General features: G+C 43.8%; 1 protein-coding gene across 1 annotated transcript in view; it reads right to left on the bottom strand.

Moving 5' to 3' along the window:
- LOC138735774 (coiled-coil domain-containing protein 152) overlaps nt 1-21905 on the bottom strand; it is a 242561-nt gene that overhangs the window by 5636 nt on the left and 215020 nt on the right. Inside the window, exon 9 of the mRNA XM_069884164.1 lies at nt 17454-17543. Coding sequence (XP_069740265.1) covers nt 17454-17543 — 90 coding nt within the window. The remainder of the gene's footprint in view (nt 1-17453; nt 17544-21905) is intronic.

Raw genomic sequence — 21905 nt, 5'->3', positions numbered from 1 at the left:
CCAAAGGAGGACTAGGTGGCATTGACCTCAAGGCATGACAAGATGGCTGTCATTGCTTCCCACGATGCTTTACTTCTGGTGGCAGGTCTCGCCACGAGGTGCAGCAAGATGCTGGCAGAGAGCAGCATGGAGAGGTTAAGGTCGGCACTTCAGGATAAGGGCACGGGTCAAATGACGATTCGGGGGTTGCACACGTGGTCACCCTCTTTGGGTTCCCTTTAGTCCTGTAGACGCTTACTGCATCCTGAGCACACGGTGTTCTTCGCAGGGCACAGGCGCAGGGGAGTTGTGCCTATTCCCAGAAGTAGCATCCCTGGTCACGCATGGCTGCAGCAGTCAGGGTGAGGGCTGCGGGGGTCACTGGCACTCCCTGGTCCTGTGAAGAAGCGCCGCTTTCGCTGTGAGGTCATCAGCTCCCAGTTGGGCTTGTTCGCGTGCTTTTTCCAGCTCCAGAGTGCCGGCCACGTCTTTCTTCCCCAACTCTTGCAGTTGCTGCCTCATGTACCTTGACCTCACTCCTGCCACATGGGTATCTGGATTTGTTCCTCCTCTCTCAGCTGGGCTGTGACTACTTTGTTGTTGCATTTTCTTGTCAGGGCCCATAGTTCAAGGACATAATCATCCAGCAACTCACCCGGATGCTGCCGACATTTAGAGAGCCAGTGTTTCACCAGCATGTCTTTCTGAGGCCTCATGTAGCAGGCCTTCAAGCCTACGATGGCCAACTCGTAAGTAGCAGTTTCTGATGACAGTGAACCCCTGGGAACTGATTCAAGAGAGAAGTACAGATCTCCAGAGATTATCAGAGTTGAAGACGTCTTGGGCGGCCATCAGGTAGGACTGGGGGCACTCCAGCCAGTAGGTGAATTCCTCCGGGGCCTCTGGGGACAGAAGGGTGACCTGGAGCATGCCTGACTTCAACAGGACTTCCATCCTGCTTCAAAGCTAAACTATTAAAATTGTAACACGACTGATTGTTTTTAATAGCTTACAATCAATGGCTGGTAGATACAATAGTCCTCAGGTGAATCTGAGGCAAAATGGGAAAACCAGGGTTTGTATTGGGGTAAGTGAGGGTGGAGCCAGCCATCTGAACATAGACAGTGAATTCCAGTTCACTGCAATCAACAGACTGGTTGATCCAACAATGAGACAAGTTTTTATTTATTTCAAATGTGACAGAGTATTTAGAGGTGGCTTGGGAGGAATTGTTAGAGCAGCTTGCGCACACACATTTTAAAACACAGAATTTTTGCAGGACTTTTGCAGAGGAACAAAAAAGTATCAACATACAGCTTGCCTGGGAGAGCATGTGATTTTTGTAGGGAGAGGAGGAGTTTTGCTCTCAGAGAAGGAGGGTGTGAAACAGAGAGAGAAAGAGTCACAGAAATCAGTTTGAGAGGGACAAGCTGGCAAACTTTGGAAGGCTGCCTGGTCAAAGAAGAAGACTCTCGGTCTGAAAGGTGAACTGAAAGAAAGAGGATCATCTGGAGAACCTTGAAGGGGGAAAGTTTCATCAGCAAGAGTAATTGAGAAGGAATCAGTTGCAGATGTCCTGGAACAAAAAGGAATCTCTGAAAACCAGCAAGAACCCTCCTGAGCGGTGACCATTTGCCTGTTAAGCACCAAAGACTGGTGAACTTTGTTAATGCTAACTTCTGTGCACAGAACAAGAATTGCCTGCAACCAGTGAGATTGGACTGTGATCCAAAGAACTTTTCTAATCTTAAATATTCATTACACACACCTGTGCTTAGTATTAGAGTGGGGGGGGGGGGGGGGATTAAGTGGGTTAGGTAGGTTAAGTAATAAGTTAAAGTTTAATTCTGTTTTCTTGTTCAATTATAATTAAAAACTACTTTTGTTTAAGTAACCCTGTGTTGCTGGATTTTGGGGTCCTCTAGACTCTGTAGCACAAATATATACTTTATTCACAATAAAAGAAAACTGTGCAAAGTCATATTTGTATAGACATTCTGTTTTGGCACATTGTAGTATTAAAGCAACATGGTTGGTGCAGCAGTTAACGCAATGCCTTTACAGCGCCAGTGATCGGGACTGGACCGTTCAAATCCCATGCTGTCTGTAAGGAGTTTGTACGTTCTAACTGTGTCTGTGTGGGTTTTCCCCAGGGGCTCCAGTTTCCTCCTACCGTTGTACCGGGATTGAAGGTTAATGGAGTGTAAATTGGATGGCACAGATACGTGGGCCAAAATGGTCTGTTTCTGGGCTGCATATCTAAATTTAAGTTCAAAAATTAAAATTTAACATGAAATAAATTTAAAATTTATTATTTTATGACACTGATGCAACCCCCTGCAATTTCAATGTCTGGTAGCAGAAAAGACCTTTAATTGAGGCCCTTCCCCACAGAGCCTCAGTGCGTCCCTCAACATGTACTCCTGCAGCCTAGAATGTGCTCATCAGCAGTATTCCCTCACCAACATCTCCGTGTGCTGAAGACCAACAGTTTTCAGGCAGAGCAAAAGGCACCTCTCAAGAAGTTGATGGTCTTCCAGGTCAGAGCAGTTCTGGATGTCTGTCTCTGCATGCATCTCCAGGAACAGCCCGTAGATCAGAGTCCTCTGTCACGCTGCTGCTGGAGATGAACTGTGATAAGGACCCTCACATCCTTCTCCACATACTCAGTGAAGACTCATTCTGAGAAGAGTTGGGTGACTGTCTCCTCTGCATCACAGTTGCCATGGGGTCAGTGTGGGTTGGGAATAATATTCTGGTCATACAGGAAGGATCTAACAGGGAGGGCTCCTCTCATCATCAACCAGGCTCTCTTAATGCTTGTTGGTGAGCTGTGGCGATGAGGCATTCTGCCACATGACCTGGACAGTTTGCTCAGGTATCCATCGAGTCCTTATCCCTCAGTGTCTGCAAGATGTTCCATGTTAATCACTGCCTGATAGACTTGTGGTCAAAGGGATTTGTCTGGAAAAAGATTTCCACGAAAAATAGGTGGTGTGGTAATGCCCAATTATCTGGGACATTGTGTGGCAACAAGGCTAGGACCATCCTTCGCAACACCTGGGATTTGTAGAATCTCAGCACATAGTGTCACTTACTGCCCTTTTGTCTCAGTTCCATGCACAGCCTGATGCAGCAATATATGAAGGTGGTCATCAGGATGAGGGCCACATTAAGTACGCCCTTGCCCCCATTGTCTGACGACTTGAACACGGCATCCCTTCAAACCCTTTCCATCTTAGATCCCCTTATGGACTGGAAGACTGCTCTGGTGACCACCAGGGTAGAGGCATGGGAGATGGGCCACATAGCAGTAGCAAGAGCACCTCGCACCTCATGGTTAGGTTCTTCTCGGCTAGTGAGACCCAATTTCTGGTGGATCTTTGCAATATGCTCCAACCAATTATCTGACTGGATAGCGGAATGATCAGACCAGTTACCAAGGAGCATTGCCTCACTCTTCTTCCCACAGGCACCCAAAGCAGGCCTAAACTGGCCACAGATGCTGACCAGACTGCAGACTGATCGTGTGTCCGAACAGAAGACTGTGATGTTGTCCTTGTACTCGGAGGCCTTTACCTGAGTGCCACTGTTCTATATCATTTTACCATGACCTCCATATTCTTATATTTGCTGCTTGACTAATGAAGGGCCATCCTTCTCTGGGAGAGTAAACCTTATCTCATATTTTATGGTTTAACCATGACTACAGATCTTGGAAATTTTGTCCATTGGGAACATCCCTGCTTCATCAAATCCAGAAGGATATGTACTGAGCACGGGAAAATGGGATAAACATAGACAAGTTGGGCCTAAAAGGTTGTTTCTGGCTGAAGAACATTATGACTATGATGTCCAGTCCTGTTAAAAATTCCAGAGAATAAAAGTCTAATTGACTCGATCTCTTCAGATATTGGCCCTGCCATCCCAAGATTCATTTAGTGAATCTTAAGACCATATGACATAGGAGCAGAATTAAGCTATTCAACCCATTGAATCTGCCCCACCATTCAATCATGAGTTAACCATATAACCATATATGGTTAACTCAATCATGAGTTGATCCATTTTCCCAATCAACCCCACTGCCCGGCCTCCCCATAGCCTTTGATGCCCTGGATAATCAAGAACCAATCACTCTCTGTCTTAGATACACACAATGACTCAGCCTCCACAACAAATTCCATAGATTCACCTCCCTCTGGTTGAAGAAATTCCTCTGCATCTCTGTTCTAAGTGGACGCCCTTCAATCTTGAAGTTGTGCCCTCTCTTCCTAGGCTCTCCCACCATGGGAAACAACCTTTCCTCATCTACTCTGGCCAGGCTTTGCAATATTTGAAACTTCCTGGAACTCCCTCCTTAGCAAGAACATCCTTCCTCAAATAAGGATGAGTGAATAAAAAAAACTGCATACATTACTCAAAGAATGCTCTCACCAAGACGTTATACAAGATATACCCCACTCCTGAACTCAAATGCTCTCACTAATATGTCTTCTTAATTGCCTGCTGCAACTCTATCTATACCTTCAGTTACAGGTGCACAAAGGACATCCAGGTTTCATTGTATTGCCTCTGCTCCAAATCCATTACTATTCAAATAATTATCTCCCTGCCTGTTATTGCCATCAAGTTGATAACCTCACATTTGTCCATATTGTAGAATAGCCAGGCGTTGACTATTCCTACAACCTGGCTAAACCACACTGCAGTCTCTCTGAATCCTCCTCAAGGCCCTATGTTGTGTAAAGACTTGAAGATACTACATTTAATTCCTTCATCTAAAACACTGTTACACATTTTGAACATCTGGAATGAATGAATAAGTAAATGAATGAATGAGAGTTTATTGCTCTATACATAATACAACATCCAGATGCATAAGACCATAAGACATAGAAGTATAAGTAGGCTATTCAACACATCAAGTCTGCTTCGCCATTCCATCACGAGCTGATCCATTTTTCCACTCAACCCCACTCCCCTGTCTTCTCCCCAAACCTTTCATACCATAACTATTCAAATATATATCAATTTTTACCTTAAATATACCCAACAACCTGGCCTCTACAGCCACCCTTGGTTGCAAATTCCAGAGGTTCACCACTCTCTGGCTAAAGAAATTCCTCCATTTCTCTGTATTAAACAGGCGCGCTTCAATCTTAAAGTTGTGTCCTATTGTCCTTGACTCCCCTACCATGCGAAACAACTTTGTCACATCTACTCTGTCCAGGCCTTGCAAATTTTGAAATGCTTCCATGAGGTCCCTCCTCATTCTTCTGAACTCCAAGGAGTCCAGTCCAAGAGCCGTCAAATGCTCCTCATCTGCCAATCCCTTCATTCCAGGAATCATTCTTGTGAATCTTCTCTGAACCCTCTCCAATGCCACCACATCCTTTCTTCAAAGAAGAGTCCAAAATTGTATCCATACTCCAGGTAAGTCATCCCATCTGCACTTTCCTTATTCCTTCTAACAAAGTGCATGACCATACACCTTTCAACACTTCAATTTCATTTGCCACTTCTGTGCACATTCTCTTAATCTATTTAAGTCTCTCTGAAGCCTCTCAATTTCCTCCTCATTACCTGCCCCTCCACCTACATTAGTATTATGTGCAAACTTGGCCAATTTATTCCACGATCTAAATCATTGACATACAACATAAAAAGAAGTTGCCGCAACATCGACCCCTGTAGAACATCAATGATATCCCGCAGCTGATCAGAATAGGATCCCCCCCTTTGAGGGGGCGTGGCAAGATGGCGTAGGGAACAGACGTGCCTTCCAGACCTCTCCTGACTCTGATTTATTGTTTTGTCTTTAAGTGCCCGTTAAAGTTCTTTTAAAAGTTTATAAATAATAAGAGGTGTTGGATTAGTGCCTAATGGTTTATATGCAAAAAAAAGGTAAAAGAAAATATCAACAGACTGTTAAAAAACTACATTTTCCGAAATTTTCTGAGCCTACTTGTTTACAAGAAGCCAGGACTCAGCGTAGAATGGATCCAGAGGAGGACGTGCAGAGTTCGGCATTGAAGCTTCGTTTTAAGCCGGTGAGGCTCTCTGAAGGTCGCACTCAACAGCTTTCCGAACAAGGGGCTGGACGGGTGCCAGTGTTTCGCACGGCGGCCATTGTGGGTGTTGTTGCTGAGGCTTTGACAGTTGAATCAGCTGGGACGCCACCAGCTGGAGAGTTAAAGAGCTGTCATTCGACTGCTACAGTGGTGGTGCCGCAAAATGCATCTTCAATTACAACGGTTTTTCCAGACATCGATTCAGTGAAGATGATTAAAGAGATTTGGCTTAAAGATAACCCTGATCTTCAGTCTCCTGGCATTGGTGGGGGGGACTTTGAGAGGGATCTTTATACGAAGTCAAACTGCTAGAAAAGATACTAAATTAAGGGAAGGGACAGAAGATCCCGCGGTCTCTAAGGAACAGCAAGACCCCATTATGCCTGAATCTACTTCTGTTGAAATGTCTGTTAAGGATCTTGAAGATAAGATATATTCTGTATCGAGTCACTTAGCTAATTTTGTGAACCTGTTTATTTCCAAGATTAATGCGATGGCGGAAGTCATTAATGGAGCTTTTAAGCTTGAAACCATTGAAAGATTTGAAATGTGTGATCAAGGTTTAGTCGATGCACAGGATCAACTGCAAGATGAAAATAGAATAATTGAAACATTGCAGATCCAAAATAAAAATTTAGCAAAAAAGGTTGATTATTTGGAGAATCAATCTAGACGGAACAACGTGAAAATTGTTGGTTTGCCAGAAGGCATAGAAGGACCAGATCCAAGAAATTTTTTTACTGAATGGATTCCACGAGTGTTAGGACAGGATAAATTCCCTGAAGGTTTAATACTGGAACGTGCTTATAGAGTTTTAAGAAGAAAATCTTTTTCAGGACAGAATCCAAGATCTGTTTTGATCCGTTGTTTAAACTATTGTGACAGAGAGACAATTTTACGTACGGCTATTAGAAATGCCCAGCAAAATAGATCTCCTTTGATGGTTCAGAATAATCCTGTTTTCTTCTATCAAGATTTGAGTCAAGAAATTATGTTTCAACGACGCAAATTTAATTCTGTGAAAGAACGGTTGTGGAAAAAAAGACATAAGGGAACATTCAGGTATTCTGCAGTACTGAAGATTTTTTAGGATGGAAATTAGCCAAAGTTCTTTGACAATCCTAAAGAGGTTATGGACTTTGCTCAGTCTCTACCAATCATGCAGTTTCAGGAACGATGTAGTCCTTCAAGGTCTCCAAAGAGAGTAGAGATGTAAGGTGGGATCCAGTTTTTTAAAAGAAATGGAAGCAATGGTGAACAAAGTGGTAACGTTGATTTAAAAAAATAAATCTTTTATCTTTTTTTTGAGAAGAGTTTAAATAGTTTAAATAATGATGATAGTTTAATGAAATGGGAGTTGGGAGAGGGAACTGGGTGGGCACTAGTTTCCAGAAGTCATCAGCTACCTGTGAGTTATCTCACACCCAATATTTTGGGGGAGTTACCGCTTTGGGCGGTTTAAACAGGAGGAGGTAGTTGTGACCTCCGACCTGTTTTTTTTTCTTTTTAATTTTTGGGTTAAGAAGTGAAGGTTTTTTTATTATTATTTCTTTTTAAATAAATAATTTTTTTAAACTCTTTGTTTTCTGATTGTAATTGAGAGGGAATTAGGAGGGTTTTTTTCTCTCCTTTTTTTCTCTTTTTTTTGGGAGTTTTTTTTTTCTTTTTTTCTTTCTTTTTTAAGAGGATGATGTCACAGAAGATAATAAGTCAAAAATTGAGGATGTTGAATTAGATGAAGAGGAAGATGAGGGGAAAGGTGATAAGAAGAAAAAAGAAGAAAATTAAGTACAAATACATTGAGGGAGAAGAGTTTAATAAAAAAGTTAATTTCGATAGAGAATTTTGAAGATGTTATAAATGAAGAATATGGAGAATTTTATAAGAGTTTGAACTTTTTTCTTTTTTTTTCTTTTTTTATAAGGGGAGGGGAAGGGAATAAAAAGTTTATCTGATTGTTTTTCTAAGGGATGTTTTTGTTCTCTCGATGAATTATAAAGGAAACTTGGTATTAATGGAAATTCTGTATTTATGTATTATTAATTATGATTTTTTTGAATAAAAGATATGTGGTTGATATATGATTTTAATATTTGAACTTAGTTTTAAAGTGGATTTCATTTGTTAAATACATGTATTATGTTTGATTTAAATATATGTTTAAGGGTATTATTTTAGTATTGATTTTTTTTGTTGTTAGTAATTTTTTTGTTGTTAAGTCTTATCCTTTTTTTGTAAGTGGGGTTTTTTCTATTTTATTTACAATATTGTTAATTAATTCTTCACTCTTTATTTTGGGGGGGAGGGTTGGACTAATTTTAAATTAGATGATTAATGTTGTGTTATAATTATTGGGGGGGGTTAATTTGTGTAGTTTAATGATGTAGTATTCTAATTTTTATTATCTTATTTTTTATTATTTCTTTAAATGTAATTTTTATTTTATTCATGTCATAAAATTTTAAATAAAGTTTAAAAAAAAAGAATAGGATCCCTTTATTCCCACTCTCTGTTTCCTGCTAATCAGTCAATGCTCGACCCACGCTAGTATCTTTCTTGTACTCTCATTTTGTGAGGCAGCCTCACTTGCGGCAACACGTCAAAGGCCCTTTGAAAGTCCAAATATACAACATCCATTGCATCTCCTTCATCGAGCCTGCTTGTGGTTTCCTCAAAAAATTGCAGTAGGTTAGTCAGGCAAGATTTACCCTAAAGGAAACCATGCTGATTTTGGTCTATCTTGTCATGCACCTCCAGGTAGTCCGTAACCTCAACTCTAACAACCTCCCAACCACCAATGTCAGATTAATAGTTCTATAAATTTCTTTTTGCTGCCTCTCTTCCTCTTGAAATAGCAGAGAAACCTTTGCAATTTTCCAATCCTCTGGAACCATAGCAGAATTCTCGGAAGATCATTACTAATTCCTCCACAATCTCCATATCTACTTCTTTTTTGGTAAATCTGTGGAATTTGTTGCCGCAGGCAGTTGTGGAGGCCACATCATTGGGTATATTTAAGGCAGAGATTGATAGGTTCTTGATTAGCCAGGGCATCAAAGGTGAGGGGGGATTTGATGGAGGTGTTCAAGATTTTAAAAGGAACAGAGTGAGTCAACGTAGATAGGCTTTTTCAATTAAGAGTGGGGGAGATTCAAACCAGAGGCCATGGTTTGAGATTTAAGGGAGAAAATTATAAGGGGAACATGAGGGGAAATTTCTTCACGCAAAGGGTGGTTGGGATGTGGAATAAGCTTCCGACGGAGGTGGTTGAAGCAGGAACATTATTTACATTTAAGGAAAGACTGGATAATTACATGGAGGAGAGAGGATTGGAGGGGTATGGACCAGGTGCTGGTCAGTGGGACTAGGAAGGTGGGGATTTGTTCCGGCATGGACTAGTAGGGCCAAACTGGCCTGTTCTGTGCTGTATATGGTTATATGGTTATGGTTATGGGGAAAAGGCTGGGCAGTGGGACTGAGTGGGAGAATGGATCAGCTTGTAGTGGCTGTGTAGTGGGCCGAGCATGGTATCATGAACCACCGCTGGTAAAGCTCACCAACGATCATATGGAGCCACGGGCTGGACCGCTATGCACTCACCTGGGCAATGGACTGCATATGTGCGGTACTGCGTGCCAAGTAACAGCACGCTGGTTTGCTATGCCTCCTTCTAGAGGGCACGGAGCTCCCACCATGATTACTTTAAACCCTGAGGATTGGCAGCAAACACATTGTGATGTCACCACCCTCGTCCCATGAAGCCCGGGACAGGAGGGATATAAGAGAAGCATGGAAAACTCAAATAAACAGTCTTTGGTTGACTAACCCTGTGTATGTGTGTTGATTTAGTAGCTCTACCGAAATAGTCATGAGAAGCTCATGATTCAATGGTGGGGTGGACTCGATGGGCTGAATGGCCTACTTCTTCTCCTATGTCTTATGGTCTTTCCATCTGTCCTGGGAGATGTATTCTACACTTGGACTTTTCAGCTTCCCAAGCACCTTCTCTCTGGGGATCATGACTGCGCTCACCCTTGAAGTCTGCTACAGTTCTAATGTCTTCCACAGTGAAGACTGATCCAAAATTCTCATTTCATTCTCCTTCTCTCCCATTAGCATTTTTCAGTGTCATTTCAGACCAGTCCCATATCTACTCTTACCTCTTTTTTCCTGTTAATATCCTTAAAAAAGCTGAGTCCTTTCTGATATTATTTGCTAGCTTCCTTTCAAAATTCACTTTTCCTTCCTAATGACCTGAGTTGCCTTCTCTAAGTTTTTAAAACTTTCCCAGACCCGTCTCTTCCCATTAATTTTTCCTTCCTTGTCTGCCCCTTTCTTTCGCCTTTACTTGAGCTTTGACTTCTCGTCACTGTTGTGTTATTTTTCCATTCAAATATTTCTTCTTTGGAATATTTATTTTTTGTAGAAACTCCAGCCATTGCTCCTCTGCCAACCTTTCCCATCAACTTTTGCCACTTCCTCTCTCATCCCCATTATTCAATTGGGATATTGAATCCTCCGATTTTAGCTTCTCCCTTTCAAACTGCAGGGCGGATTCTATCCTATTACGATCACTGCCTCTCTTATCAACTCGGGATCATTACACAATTCCCAATCCAGAATTGCCATTTCCCTAGTTGACTCAGCCATAAACTGTTCTAAGAAGCCTTCTCATAGGCATTCTACAAATGTTCTCTCTTGAGGTCCAGTCCCAACCTGGTTTACCCAATCTATTTGCATCTTAAAATCCCATATGACTAACATAATATTGCCCATCTGACATACCTTTTCTATTTGCCATTGTAATTTGCTGTGCACCTACTGTTTGGAGGTGTGTAGATAACACACAATAGTGTCTTTTTACCTTTTCCATTTCTTCATTCAACCATAATGATACTCTGATCCCTTGTCACCTCTTTCTATTGCTTTAATATTCTTCCTTACCAACAGAGCCCCACCACCCCTCTGCTTACCTGCCTATCCTTTCAATACACTGTGTACCCTTGGATGTTCAGCTATCAGTGACATCCATCCTTTAGCCACAAGTCCTTGATGGCCAATTTGTAGCTACAAGGTCATCCACTTTGTTTCTTACCCTGTGTGCTTTTAAATGCAAACTTTTAGCCCTGAATTTGTTACTTTTCTTTACGTATCCCCATGGTAGCAATTTTGGTCTATCTGCCTGTCCTTCCACACAAACAGCCTGCCAGTGGTCTCTACTTGTGCGTCAATCACCTCTTCCTCTGCCTCTTCACTTTGGTTTCCATCCCCCTGCAAATCTAGTGAACCACCACTCCTCCAACCCCCTGCCCCGCCCCCCCCCCCCCCCACCAATAGCATGAGAAAACCTCCTTGCCAGAATATTGGTTCCCCTCCCAATTGTATAGGACATCCCTTCCCCAGAACAAGTTCTAATGATCGAATAACTTGGAACCCTGTCCCCTGCACCATCTCATCAGCCACGCATTTGACTGTATCTCTTCCTGTTCTTAAATTCCCTAGCTCAAGGCACCAGGAGTAATTCAGAAATGACCACTTGGCCGTCCTGCTTTTAAATTTTTTTCCTGTCAATAAGCTTACGTTGCAGGACCTCCACCAATATGTACCATGACCTCTGGCTGCTCACCCTCCCTGTTACGAATATTCTGCATATCCTCAGAGACATCCCAGCACTCAGAAAGCAACACACTATCTTGGAGTCTCTTTTGCGGCCACAGAATCTCCTTTCTATTCCACTATCGAGTCCCCTATGAAAATTGCTCTTTCTGACTTCACCCTAGGCTTGGTGTCATGGGGGGCATTAATGGCCCATTCCCCCCAAATAAATTATTGTGCCCCCTCCCTATCCACCCACAGCACGAGAGGTCAATAGGGGGATGCAGACCACACCAGGTGACACCATCAGAGGGGGTGTCACCAAAATCAATCATGTGGTTTCATTTCCACGTGTTATCAGCATACACGATAGTCTGAAACGCTGGAAGGAGGAGGAAGTATGACGACGCAGCGTGGCAGACGGAGGAGGTCCATGCACAGTGAGTGTTCAAACTGAAAGGACCAATAATCCGCCGCATCAGTCTGTGTCCAACTCACAGAGTTGATGGGACTTTATTGGATTTGATTTAAAACAAAAACTCTAATTCTGGAAGACTTTTATATTTCTGAACAGGTTTTTCAATATACACCCCCCAATCTCTCTCACTCACTCACTCACACACACACACACACACACACACACACACACTTTCTTTCTTCTTTGGCTTGGCTTCGCGGAACAAGATTTATAGAGGGGTATGTCCACGTCTGCTGGAGGCTCGTTGGTGACTGACAAGTCCGATGCGGGACAGGCAGGCACAGTTGCAGTGGTTGCAAGGGAAAATTGGTTGGTTGGGGTTGGGTGTTGGGTTTTTCCTCCTTTGTCTTTTGTCAGCGAGGTGGGCTCTGCGGTCTTCTTCAAAGGAGGTTGCTGCCCGCCAAACTGTGAGGCGCCAAGATGCACGGTTGGAGGCGATATCAGCCCACTGGCGGTGGTCAATGTGGCAGGCACCAAGAGATTTCTTTAAGCAGTCCTTGTACCTCTTCTTTGGTGCACCTCTGTCTCGGTGGCAAACACATGTGCACACACAGGAATCTTACACTCCAATTTCCTGATTGTCTTAGGCCACAGCTGCTTAGGCTGTGGCTGGCCACAATATAGGAAGGTAAAAAGAGTTAAGAGAGCCTTGCATGAGCGAGTGTGAAGTTATCCAGTTGGAAGAGTTGTCTAGGTGCAGATGGTTTAAATCGGGCAGCCAGTGCCTCCTCTCACTTTCCACGCACCCAGGGATAACCTCCTGTGATTCCAAGATTCGCTCACCCAGTGAAATGATTTGCCTTTCCTTCCCATTCCACAGCTTTACAGCAATTCTCACTGACTGGAGCGGCTGTATTCTGGCTTCCCAGCCGAGCAGCTGTCCACACCCACTCCCCCCCATTGCTGAGTTCTTGAATGGTAGTTTGTGCCCCTCCCACCCCCCGCAGTTACCCTAATGTCCCCTGTTTAGACCTTTTTTGATGTTGACTCTGCTTCACCCTCCCTTCTGAGTCACAGTGCCAACCACAGTGCTATTTGTCTGGCTGCTGGACTGGTCCAAATAGGTCATCCCCCTCAGCAATATCTGAAGAGATACATATTACTGAGGGGAATGGACACAGGGGTGCTCTGCACTGACTGCCTTGTCCTCTTCCCTCTCCTAACAGTCGGCCAATTACTCGCCTCTTGCCACTTTTGTGTAACTGTCTCCTTATAGCTTCTACTGTCTCCCTCACGAATGATCTGGAGTTCATAGAGCTTCTACCACCCCAACTGTCTCCCTCACGAATGATCCGGAGTTCATAGAGCTTCTACCACCCCAACTGTCTCCCTCGCGAATGATCCGGAGTTCATAGAGCTTCTACCACCCCAACTGTCTCCCTCGCGAATGATCCGGAGTTCATAGAGCTTCTACCACCCCAACTGTCTCCCTCATGAATGATCCGGTGTTCATAGAGCTTCTACCACCCCAACTGTCTCCCTCGCGAATGATCCGGAGTTCATAGAGCTTCTACCATCCCAACTGTCTCCCTCATGAATGATCCGGAGTTCATATAGCTTCTACCACCCCAACTGTCTCCCTCGCGAATGATCCGGAGTTCATAGAGCTTCTACCACCCCAACTGTCTCCCTCATGAATGATCCGGTGTTCATAGAGCTTCTACCACCCCAACTGTCTCCCTCGCGAATGATCCGGAGTTCATAGAGCTTCTACCACCCCAACTGTCTCCCTCGTGAATGATCCAGAGTTCATAGAGCTTCTACCACCCCAACTGTCTCCCTCGTGAATGATCCAGAGTTCATAGAGCTTCTACCACCCCAACTGTCTCCTTCGTGAATGATCTGGAGTTCATATAGCTTCTACCTCCCCAACTGTCTCTCTCGTGAATGATCTGGAGTTCATATAGCTTCTACACCCCAAATTTCTCCCTCGTGAATGATCCGGAGTTCATATAGCTCCAGCACCAGTTCTCTAACACGGTCTGTAAGGAGTTGATACTGCAGCCTCACAGCTATGTGAAACTCACAACTTAAGTATTTTTAACCCGAGATGCCACAGGTATAATTAACAAATGAGATGCCATAATAAATATAAAACAAAAAATGAAATAAATAATTACTATTGATCTCTGTGTTTCCCCACCAGTCACTGCCTAATACTCTCTGCTTCTTGTCAACCAAACAGTTCCTGAACCGTATCAGAGCTCACCCCCATCCCAGGTACTTTAATTTTCATGCCAACCTGTGGGAGTTCAGTGAGAGAACATTCCTATGTCCAGCACAGCACAGTACAGGTCGTTCGGCCCACAATGTTGTAAAGCTACTCAAAAAACAAAACCCTCTTGACCTCATAACCCTCTATTATTTTTTATCCATGCACCTGTCTAAGAGTCTTTTAAATGTCCCTATTGTACCAGCCTCCACCACCATTCCAGGCCCCCACCACTCTTTGTGTAAAGGCACATGCAGAGAAAACAGAGATGAGAGGTTGTCTTTTTAGATTTTCAAAGTTCAGATTAGGGCAGACGGTTGACATGGTGATTAGTGCCACACCATTACAGTGCCAGTGATTGGGACCAGTGTCTGTCAGAAGTTTCTCCCCGTGTCTGCATGGGTTTTCCCTGGGGGCTCCAGTTTCTTCCCACCATTTGAAATATATGACTTAAGTTAATAGGGTGTATATTGGGCAGCATGGGTTCATGGGCCGAAAGGGCCTTTAACCATGCTATATGTATAAATCTAAAAAAAAAATTTAAATTTAAAGTTAAAAAATACTTATTGTCCGAGTACATACATGATATCACATGCAATCCTGAGATTCTTTATCATGCGGGCCAGGCAGAATTTCCACTAATTGGTAGCGCAAAAAACTGTACTCAAGAAAATATATATACAAGTAACTAAAGAAAGAAATGTAACCAAACTGGCTGTGAAACACAGAGAGAGAAAAAAGCAAGTAAGTGTGAGTCCTTAAACAAGACCCTGATTGAGTTTGTTGTGGAGGAGTGTCTGATGGTGGAGGAGTGTCTGATGGTGGAGGGGGAGCAGCTGGTGTGTCAACCCTGTCTACGTGATGGGTATTCTGTCGTTCGAAGGGATTGTAGAGTGACACTCTCCTATCGTGCTGTCTGTACAGATTGTATTGAAGCAGCCCAAAGACATGGACCATCCTGCAAAATGGCCGATGAATGCGGTGACATCAGCCGTCGTCCCAGATGACCTCCACATGGCAGTAAGATGAGGAACTCTAGCAAGAATGCCGGCCAATCCCACGCCAGCACTCCGTTGGCATAGGGCCCTGACGTCAGCACCTGGGGCCCATATAAGTGTAATGGCCAGTGCAATAAACCAGTCTCATTTTCTAAGGGCTCTAAGGTTGTGTCATTCTTCTCCCCACTCGTGTAGCACGAAAGCTACAGTATATTCTATTTGCGACCAAGTGAGATTCCCTGGTGCTCCAGTTTTCTCCCACATCCTAAACACATGCTCCTTCAGAGGTTCATGGTAAAATCAGAATCACACAGCATGGCACAGGTCCTTCAGCCCAACTCTTCCATGCTGACCAAGTTGGCATTCTGGGTTAATCCCTTTTGTCTGCATTTGATCCATATCCTTCTAAACCTTTCCTTTCCATGTATCTGTACAAATGTCCTTTGAACATTACTATGGTAACTCAGGCCAGATATGGACCACCCTATGAGTGAAAATGTGGCCCCTCAGGTCCCACTCATCTTACACCTCTGCCCTCTTGCTCTGAAATCATCTGCCCTGGGAAAAAGATCTTGGGCATTCACTTCATCTTGCTCCTCCTGATTTTATAAACCTCCATAAGGTCAACCCCCAGCCTCCAGGAATAAAAAACCCAATCTATCTATTTGAGCAGCATGGTTAGTGTAGAAGTTAGTGTGATGCTATTACAGCGCCAGTGACTCGGGTTCAAGTCCAGCCCTGCCTGTAAGGAGTTTGTATGTTCTTCCTGTGTCTGCCTGAGTTTTCCCTGGTGCTCTGGTTCCTTCCCACACTTCAAAACATATGGAAATGTAGGTAAATGTGAGTGTAATTGGATGCCATGGGTTAAAATAGCTAGAATTGGCGTTGAGTATGTGATAAATAAAATTTGCAAAAAACATCTGTAAAAATGTAACCAATCTGTTTTTAACCTGAATACTTCGATCCCGGCCACACCTTGGTGCATCCCTTCCAATTTATTGATGCTTTTCTATAGCTGGATATTCAGAACTGCACACACTAGTCCAAGTGTGGTGTCACCAGGATTCAAAATTCCTTTATTGTCATATGATAGTACAGAACATGTAATATAACACAAAACTGCCTTCTGCCCGCAGTAAGGCAGACAATTATTTGTGTCACTGCATGTCCCGTACAGTTGGAGAGAAAAAGAATCAAAAGAGAGTCCCTTCAGAGTCACTGAGTGTCTGTGGAATCACCTCCAGCCCTCCCGTAGTCTCTGCATCCACTCTGTTCAAACCACTGGCAATGTGAGCTCCAGATCCAAACCTCTGACGTGATCAGGAAGCCTTCAGTGACGATGCTCTTCAGAGCCCTTCTTGCCCTCAGCACCTTCTTGAATCCCAGCTCCAATTCCTGCTTCCCATGAGCCAGATGAAAGCAGCCTGCAACCCCTGTGGGTCTCTCAGCTACTGAGCCTCTCGATGGTCCACTGCTGTGGTTACTCTCCTGTAGCATCATCACCTCTGCTTCTCCTTCTCCACTGGGGTGGGGGGGGGGGTGCCCTGCAGCAGTGCCCTACTGCTCCCTGGCATCTCAAATTCCTCGAGGTCGCTGCTAAGCACAGGTGACACATCTTGGGCCCAGACCTGAGGTTGTAGGATTTTAGTTTTAAAACACCAAAGACTCCTTTAACAGGCCGTTTAATACTTGTGCAGAAATGCTGGCATTAGTACGGATGGTTAAACCCTTTGGAGCAGCGCAGCATTTCCACTCTCAGCTTTCTCAGTTCCACACCAGTGGCAGTTCTGCCATTATAGCAGCTCTGGCAGTGCCGCTATTTTTTAAACCATCTGTACCATGAGGTCCAAACTTTTCTACTATATGCCTTGTACAATGAAGCCCCTTTCACCAACATCTATCCAAGTCTTCACTTTCATGGAACTTGTACCTGTGCCCCCGGGTACTAGAAATTGCCCAATGTGTGCGTAGAGAAGAGAGATGTGAGTGAATACGTTAAATTCATGCTGAGAGAGCCAGCATCAACTCAAAGGTCTGAATATCCTCTTTAGTCAAAATAACACAAAAATATGAAGCAATGTTACTCTGGGCAGGAAATATTCTTGTTGCGAACTCACCCTCTTGAAGATGTTGTGAGGTAAGACAGATAAATCGTGATGTGGTGATTTCATTGAAGTACTCTGGATCTTCACAAGTTTGGCATTGAACTGCAAAAATGGTATTATTGGCTTTATTCATTATGAAATAGAATGTAAAATTACTTCGGCTTGTTCCTTGAAAATATAAATAATTTTAATACGAGGAACATACCAATGGAATATCAAACCATAGAATACAACAGCACAGAAACAGGCCCTTCTAATCTGTGCTGAACTATTAATATGCCTAGTCCCACTGACCTGTACCTAGACGATAGCCCTCCATACCCCTCCCATCCATGCACCTGTCCAAATTTTTCTTAAATGTTAAAATGGAGTCCTCATTCACCACTTCAGCTGGCAGCTCGTTTCACTCCCCACCAGGAACTGAGAAGTTCCCCCTCATGTTCCCCATAAAGTTTTCCCCTTTCACTCTTAACCCATGTCCTCTGGTTTTTATCTCACCCGCCCTCCGAGGAAAAAGCTGCTCGCATTTACTCTATCTAAACCCATGATTTTATAAACCTTTATCAAATCTCCCCTCATTCTTCTACACTTCAGGGAATAAGGTCACCTGTTTAACCTTTCCCAGTAACTCAGTTCCTGAAGTCCGGGCAACATCCCAGTAAATCTTCTCAGCCCTCTTTCTATCTTATTGATACCTTTCCTGTAGTTCGGTGACCAAAACTGCACACAATCCTCCAAATTTGGCCTCACCAATGCCTTTTCCAATTTTACCATAACATCCCAACTCCTGGACTCAATCCTTTGATTTATGAACCCAAGATGCTAAAAGCTCTCTATAAACCCTGTCCACCTGCGACACCACTTTCAGTAAAGTATGTATCTGTATTCCCAGATCCTTCTGTTTTATCCCACTCCTCAGTGCCCGACCATTCACCGTGTATGTCCTTTCTTGGTTTGTCCTTTCAAAATGCAACACCTCCCAGTTGTCTGCATTAAACTCCATCTGCCATTTTGCAGCCCATGTTTCCAGCTGGTCCAGATCCCTCTGTAACCTTTCAAAGCCTTTCCCAAAATTTAATTTCTGTTATAAACTGTCATCATCATCCTCGATTCACTCGTTTGCTTGAAGTTAAAGAGACTGTATTTCTGCATCTGAACGATTGTGACATTATTATCCTGGAAAAATGATTCTGACCGGCTACCCGATCAATACTTCTGATAATTTTAGAGAAACCTCCATAGGGACTCTCCTCAGCCTTCGATGGTCCAGAGAAAATAACCCACGTTTGTCCAACCTTTCCTTGCAGCTCATATTTTCTAATCCAGGGAGCTTATTTGTATATCTCTTCTGTGCCCTCTCCAAAGCTCCCACATCCTTCTTTTCTTGGGGTGACTAGAACTGCAGACAATACTCCAAGTATTGCCTGTCCCAATTATGGCCACAGTATGACTTCCTTACATTTATTCTCAATCCCCATGCATACCATACAACTTCCTTTCCACCTGATTAACTTGTGTGACAACTTTTGATGAGCTCTGGACCCAGGACCCCCCACCCCCCCCCCCCCCCCACCCAGATCCCTTTGTCCATCAATGCTGTGAAGTTTGAAGCCTTGTGTCCTAAAGGTGTGCCCTTTACCCCTGATCTTGGACTCTCCTGCATGAGGACACACATTCCTGGATCCAGTCTGCCAATTCCTGAGAACATTTGAAAGCTTCTCTTCGAAGCACATTGTTGACATAGCAGTTAGCGCAATGCTGTTACAGAACCAGTGATCGGGACCAGGGTTCGAATATCACATTGCTGTAAGGAGTATTTAGGTTCTCCCCATGCCTGTGTGGGTTTCAACGCGTGACTCCAGTTTCCCCCCACCATTCAAAAACGTAAAGGGGTTGTAGGTCAATTGGGTGTAATTGGGAGGCATGGGCCGAAATGGCTTGTTATTGCGCTCTATGTCTAAATTTAAATTTAAATTTAAAAAAAAATTAATAGAGGTCCACAAGATAGGGAGGACGGCCAGCACCTGTTTCCCAGGGCAGGAACAGCAAGTACTAGACAACATGTGTACAAAGTGAAGGGAGGGAAGTTTAGGGGAGAAAGTTGTGGGGGCCTGGAATGCCTTGCCAGGGATGGTGATGGAGGCTGAAACATTAGGAGCATTTAAGAGACTCTTAGACAGGCACATGGATGGAAGAAAAACAGAGGGTCACGGGGTAGGGAGGGTTTAATACTCATTTTATTGGTACAGTAGGAATATAGGTTGGGATAACAAGAGCCAAAGGGTCTGTACTCTGCTGTACTATTCTATGTTTTCAGATCCCCACTCATAACAAAAAGCATTCTCTCTTTCTTTCTTCTCTTTGGCTTGGCTTCGCGGACGAAGATTTATGGAGGGGTATGTCCACGTCTGCTGCAGGCTCGTTGGTGACTGACAAGTCTGATGCGGGACAGGCAGGCACGGTTGCAGCGGTTGCAAGGGAAAATTGGTTGGTTGGGGTTGGGTGTTGGGTTTTCCCTCCTTTGTCTTTTATCAGTGAGGTGGGCTCTGCGGTCTTCTTCAAAGGAGGTTGCTGCCCGCCGAACTGTGAGGCGCCAAGATGCACAGTTGGAGGCGATATCAACCCACTGGCGGTGGTCAAAGCATTAATAGCTCAGCAAACAAACATTATTTTGAAGTGTTTACATTATTTTGAATAAAATCAACATTAAACCAATATGAGTGGTTCTTGCATGTAAAATTCAATGATTAAATGAAATTGGGAAATAATCACCTTTAAAGAAACAAGTATTTCCCCTTAAGTGACTGTTCTGAGAAGAAAGCACACAGTGCATTTTCCAAGAAGGACATGTAAAACTTGTTTTTCAGGGAACTGATACAGTCTCATTTAACAAGAATAGTGCAGAGAATAAGCTGATTGGGCTTCATTAAAATGTCAATCACTAATTATCTACTCACTGGCTAGCTGTTTGAACATGAAGAACAGGAAGTCTATTCCGCTCAATTGTCCCTCAGGAGAAGATGTGGGGTGGGGTGGGAGGGTGGTTCAGACAATTAGGGTGGCATGGTTAATGCAGCGGTCAATGAAACGCCTTTACAGTGCCAGCAATCAGGAGCACGGTTTGAATCCCGCGCTGTCTGCAAGGAGTTTGTACGTTCTCCCCATGTCTGCGTGGATTTTCCCCAAGGGCTCAGGTTTCCTCCCACTATTTAAAACGTATCAGGAGTTATAAGTCATTTGGGTGTAATTGGGTAAAATGGACTCATGGGCTTAAAGGGCCTGCTACTGTGGTGAATGTCTAAATTTAGATGGGGAGAGAGGGCAGTGCTGGAATGTAAGGAACTTCGGTCCAGGACAACACAGGCTCAGACCACCTTTATGAGGCATGTGATCAAGTAGAACCAACCTGGCATTGATTGTGATATCCATGATGGGAGTGGAGTGAAGGGGGGATAGAGTTTGGAAGGCTGATGTCGTAGACCTTAAGATATAGATGGGTGTAGATGAGTCTATCATCAGATCAGCCATGATCTCACTGAATGGCAGCCCAGATTTGACGGGTCGGATGGCCTACTCCTGCTCCTATTTCATTTGTTCTTATAGGAGCAGAAGTAGGCCATTCATCCCATCAAGTCAACTCCATCATTACATCATGAGCTGATCCATTCTCCCACTCAGCCCCACTCCCCTGTCTTCTCCCCATAACTTTTGATACCTGACTATTCAGATACCTCTCAATCTCTGCCTTAAAAACACCCAACGACCTGGTCTCCACAGCTGCCCGTGATAGCAAATTCCGGAAGCTCACCACTCTCTGTCTGAAGAAATTTCTCCGTGTTTCTGTTTTAAATGTGTGGCCTTCAATCCTGAAGTTGTGCCCTCTTGTCCTGGACTCCCCATGGGAAACCACTTTGCCCCATCTCCTCTTTCCAGGCCTTTCAATGTTCAAAATGTTTCTATGAGGTCCCCCCTCCTTCAGAACTCCAAGTGTTGGACTTCAAGAGGACGAAGAGAGTGCTAGAACAGAGGGTTCTGGAAATACAGATGCATAATTCCCTGAAAGTGGTGACAAGGCAGTTTGGATTGTAAAGCGAGCTATTAGCACATTGGACTTCAGAAAGCAAAGTATTGAGTAAAGGAGTTGGGATATAATATCGTGGCTGTGTAAAACATTGGTGAGTAATGAAGTACCTCAGGATTGGTGCTGGATCCATTGTTGCTTGTCATCTATATCCATGATCTGGATGAAAATGTGGTAAATTAGAGGAGCATATTTGCAGTTTTGGTGGAGAAGGATCTGGACCAGCTGGAAAAGTTGGCTGCTAAATGACAGATGGAATTTAATGCAGACAAAAGTAGGGTGTTGGACTTCAAGAGGATGAACCAGGGTAGGACATACATGGTAACTGCTACGGACTGTGGAGAGTGCTAGAACAGAGGGTTCTGGAAATACAGATGCATAAT

The sequence above is a fragment of the Narcine bancroftii genome, chromosome 1 (assembly GCF_036971445.1).
Source record: "Narcine bancroftii isolate sNarBan1 chromosome 1, sNarBan1.hap1, whole genome shotgun sequence".
In the NCBI taxonomy this organism is placed as follows: Eukaryota; Metazoa; Chordata; class Chondrichthyes; order Torpediniformes; family Narcinidae; genus Narcine; species Narcine bancroftii.
The sequence above is the reverse complement of the archived record's forward strand: the minus strand, read 5'-3'. Positions and strand labels throughout refer to the sequence as shown.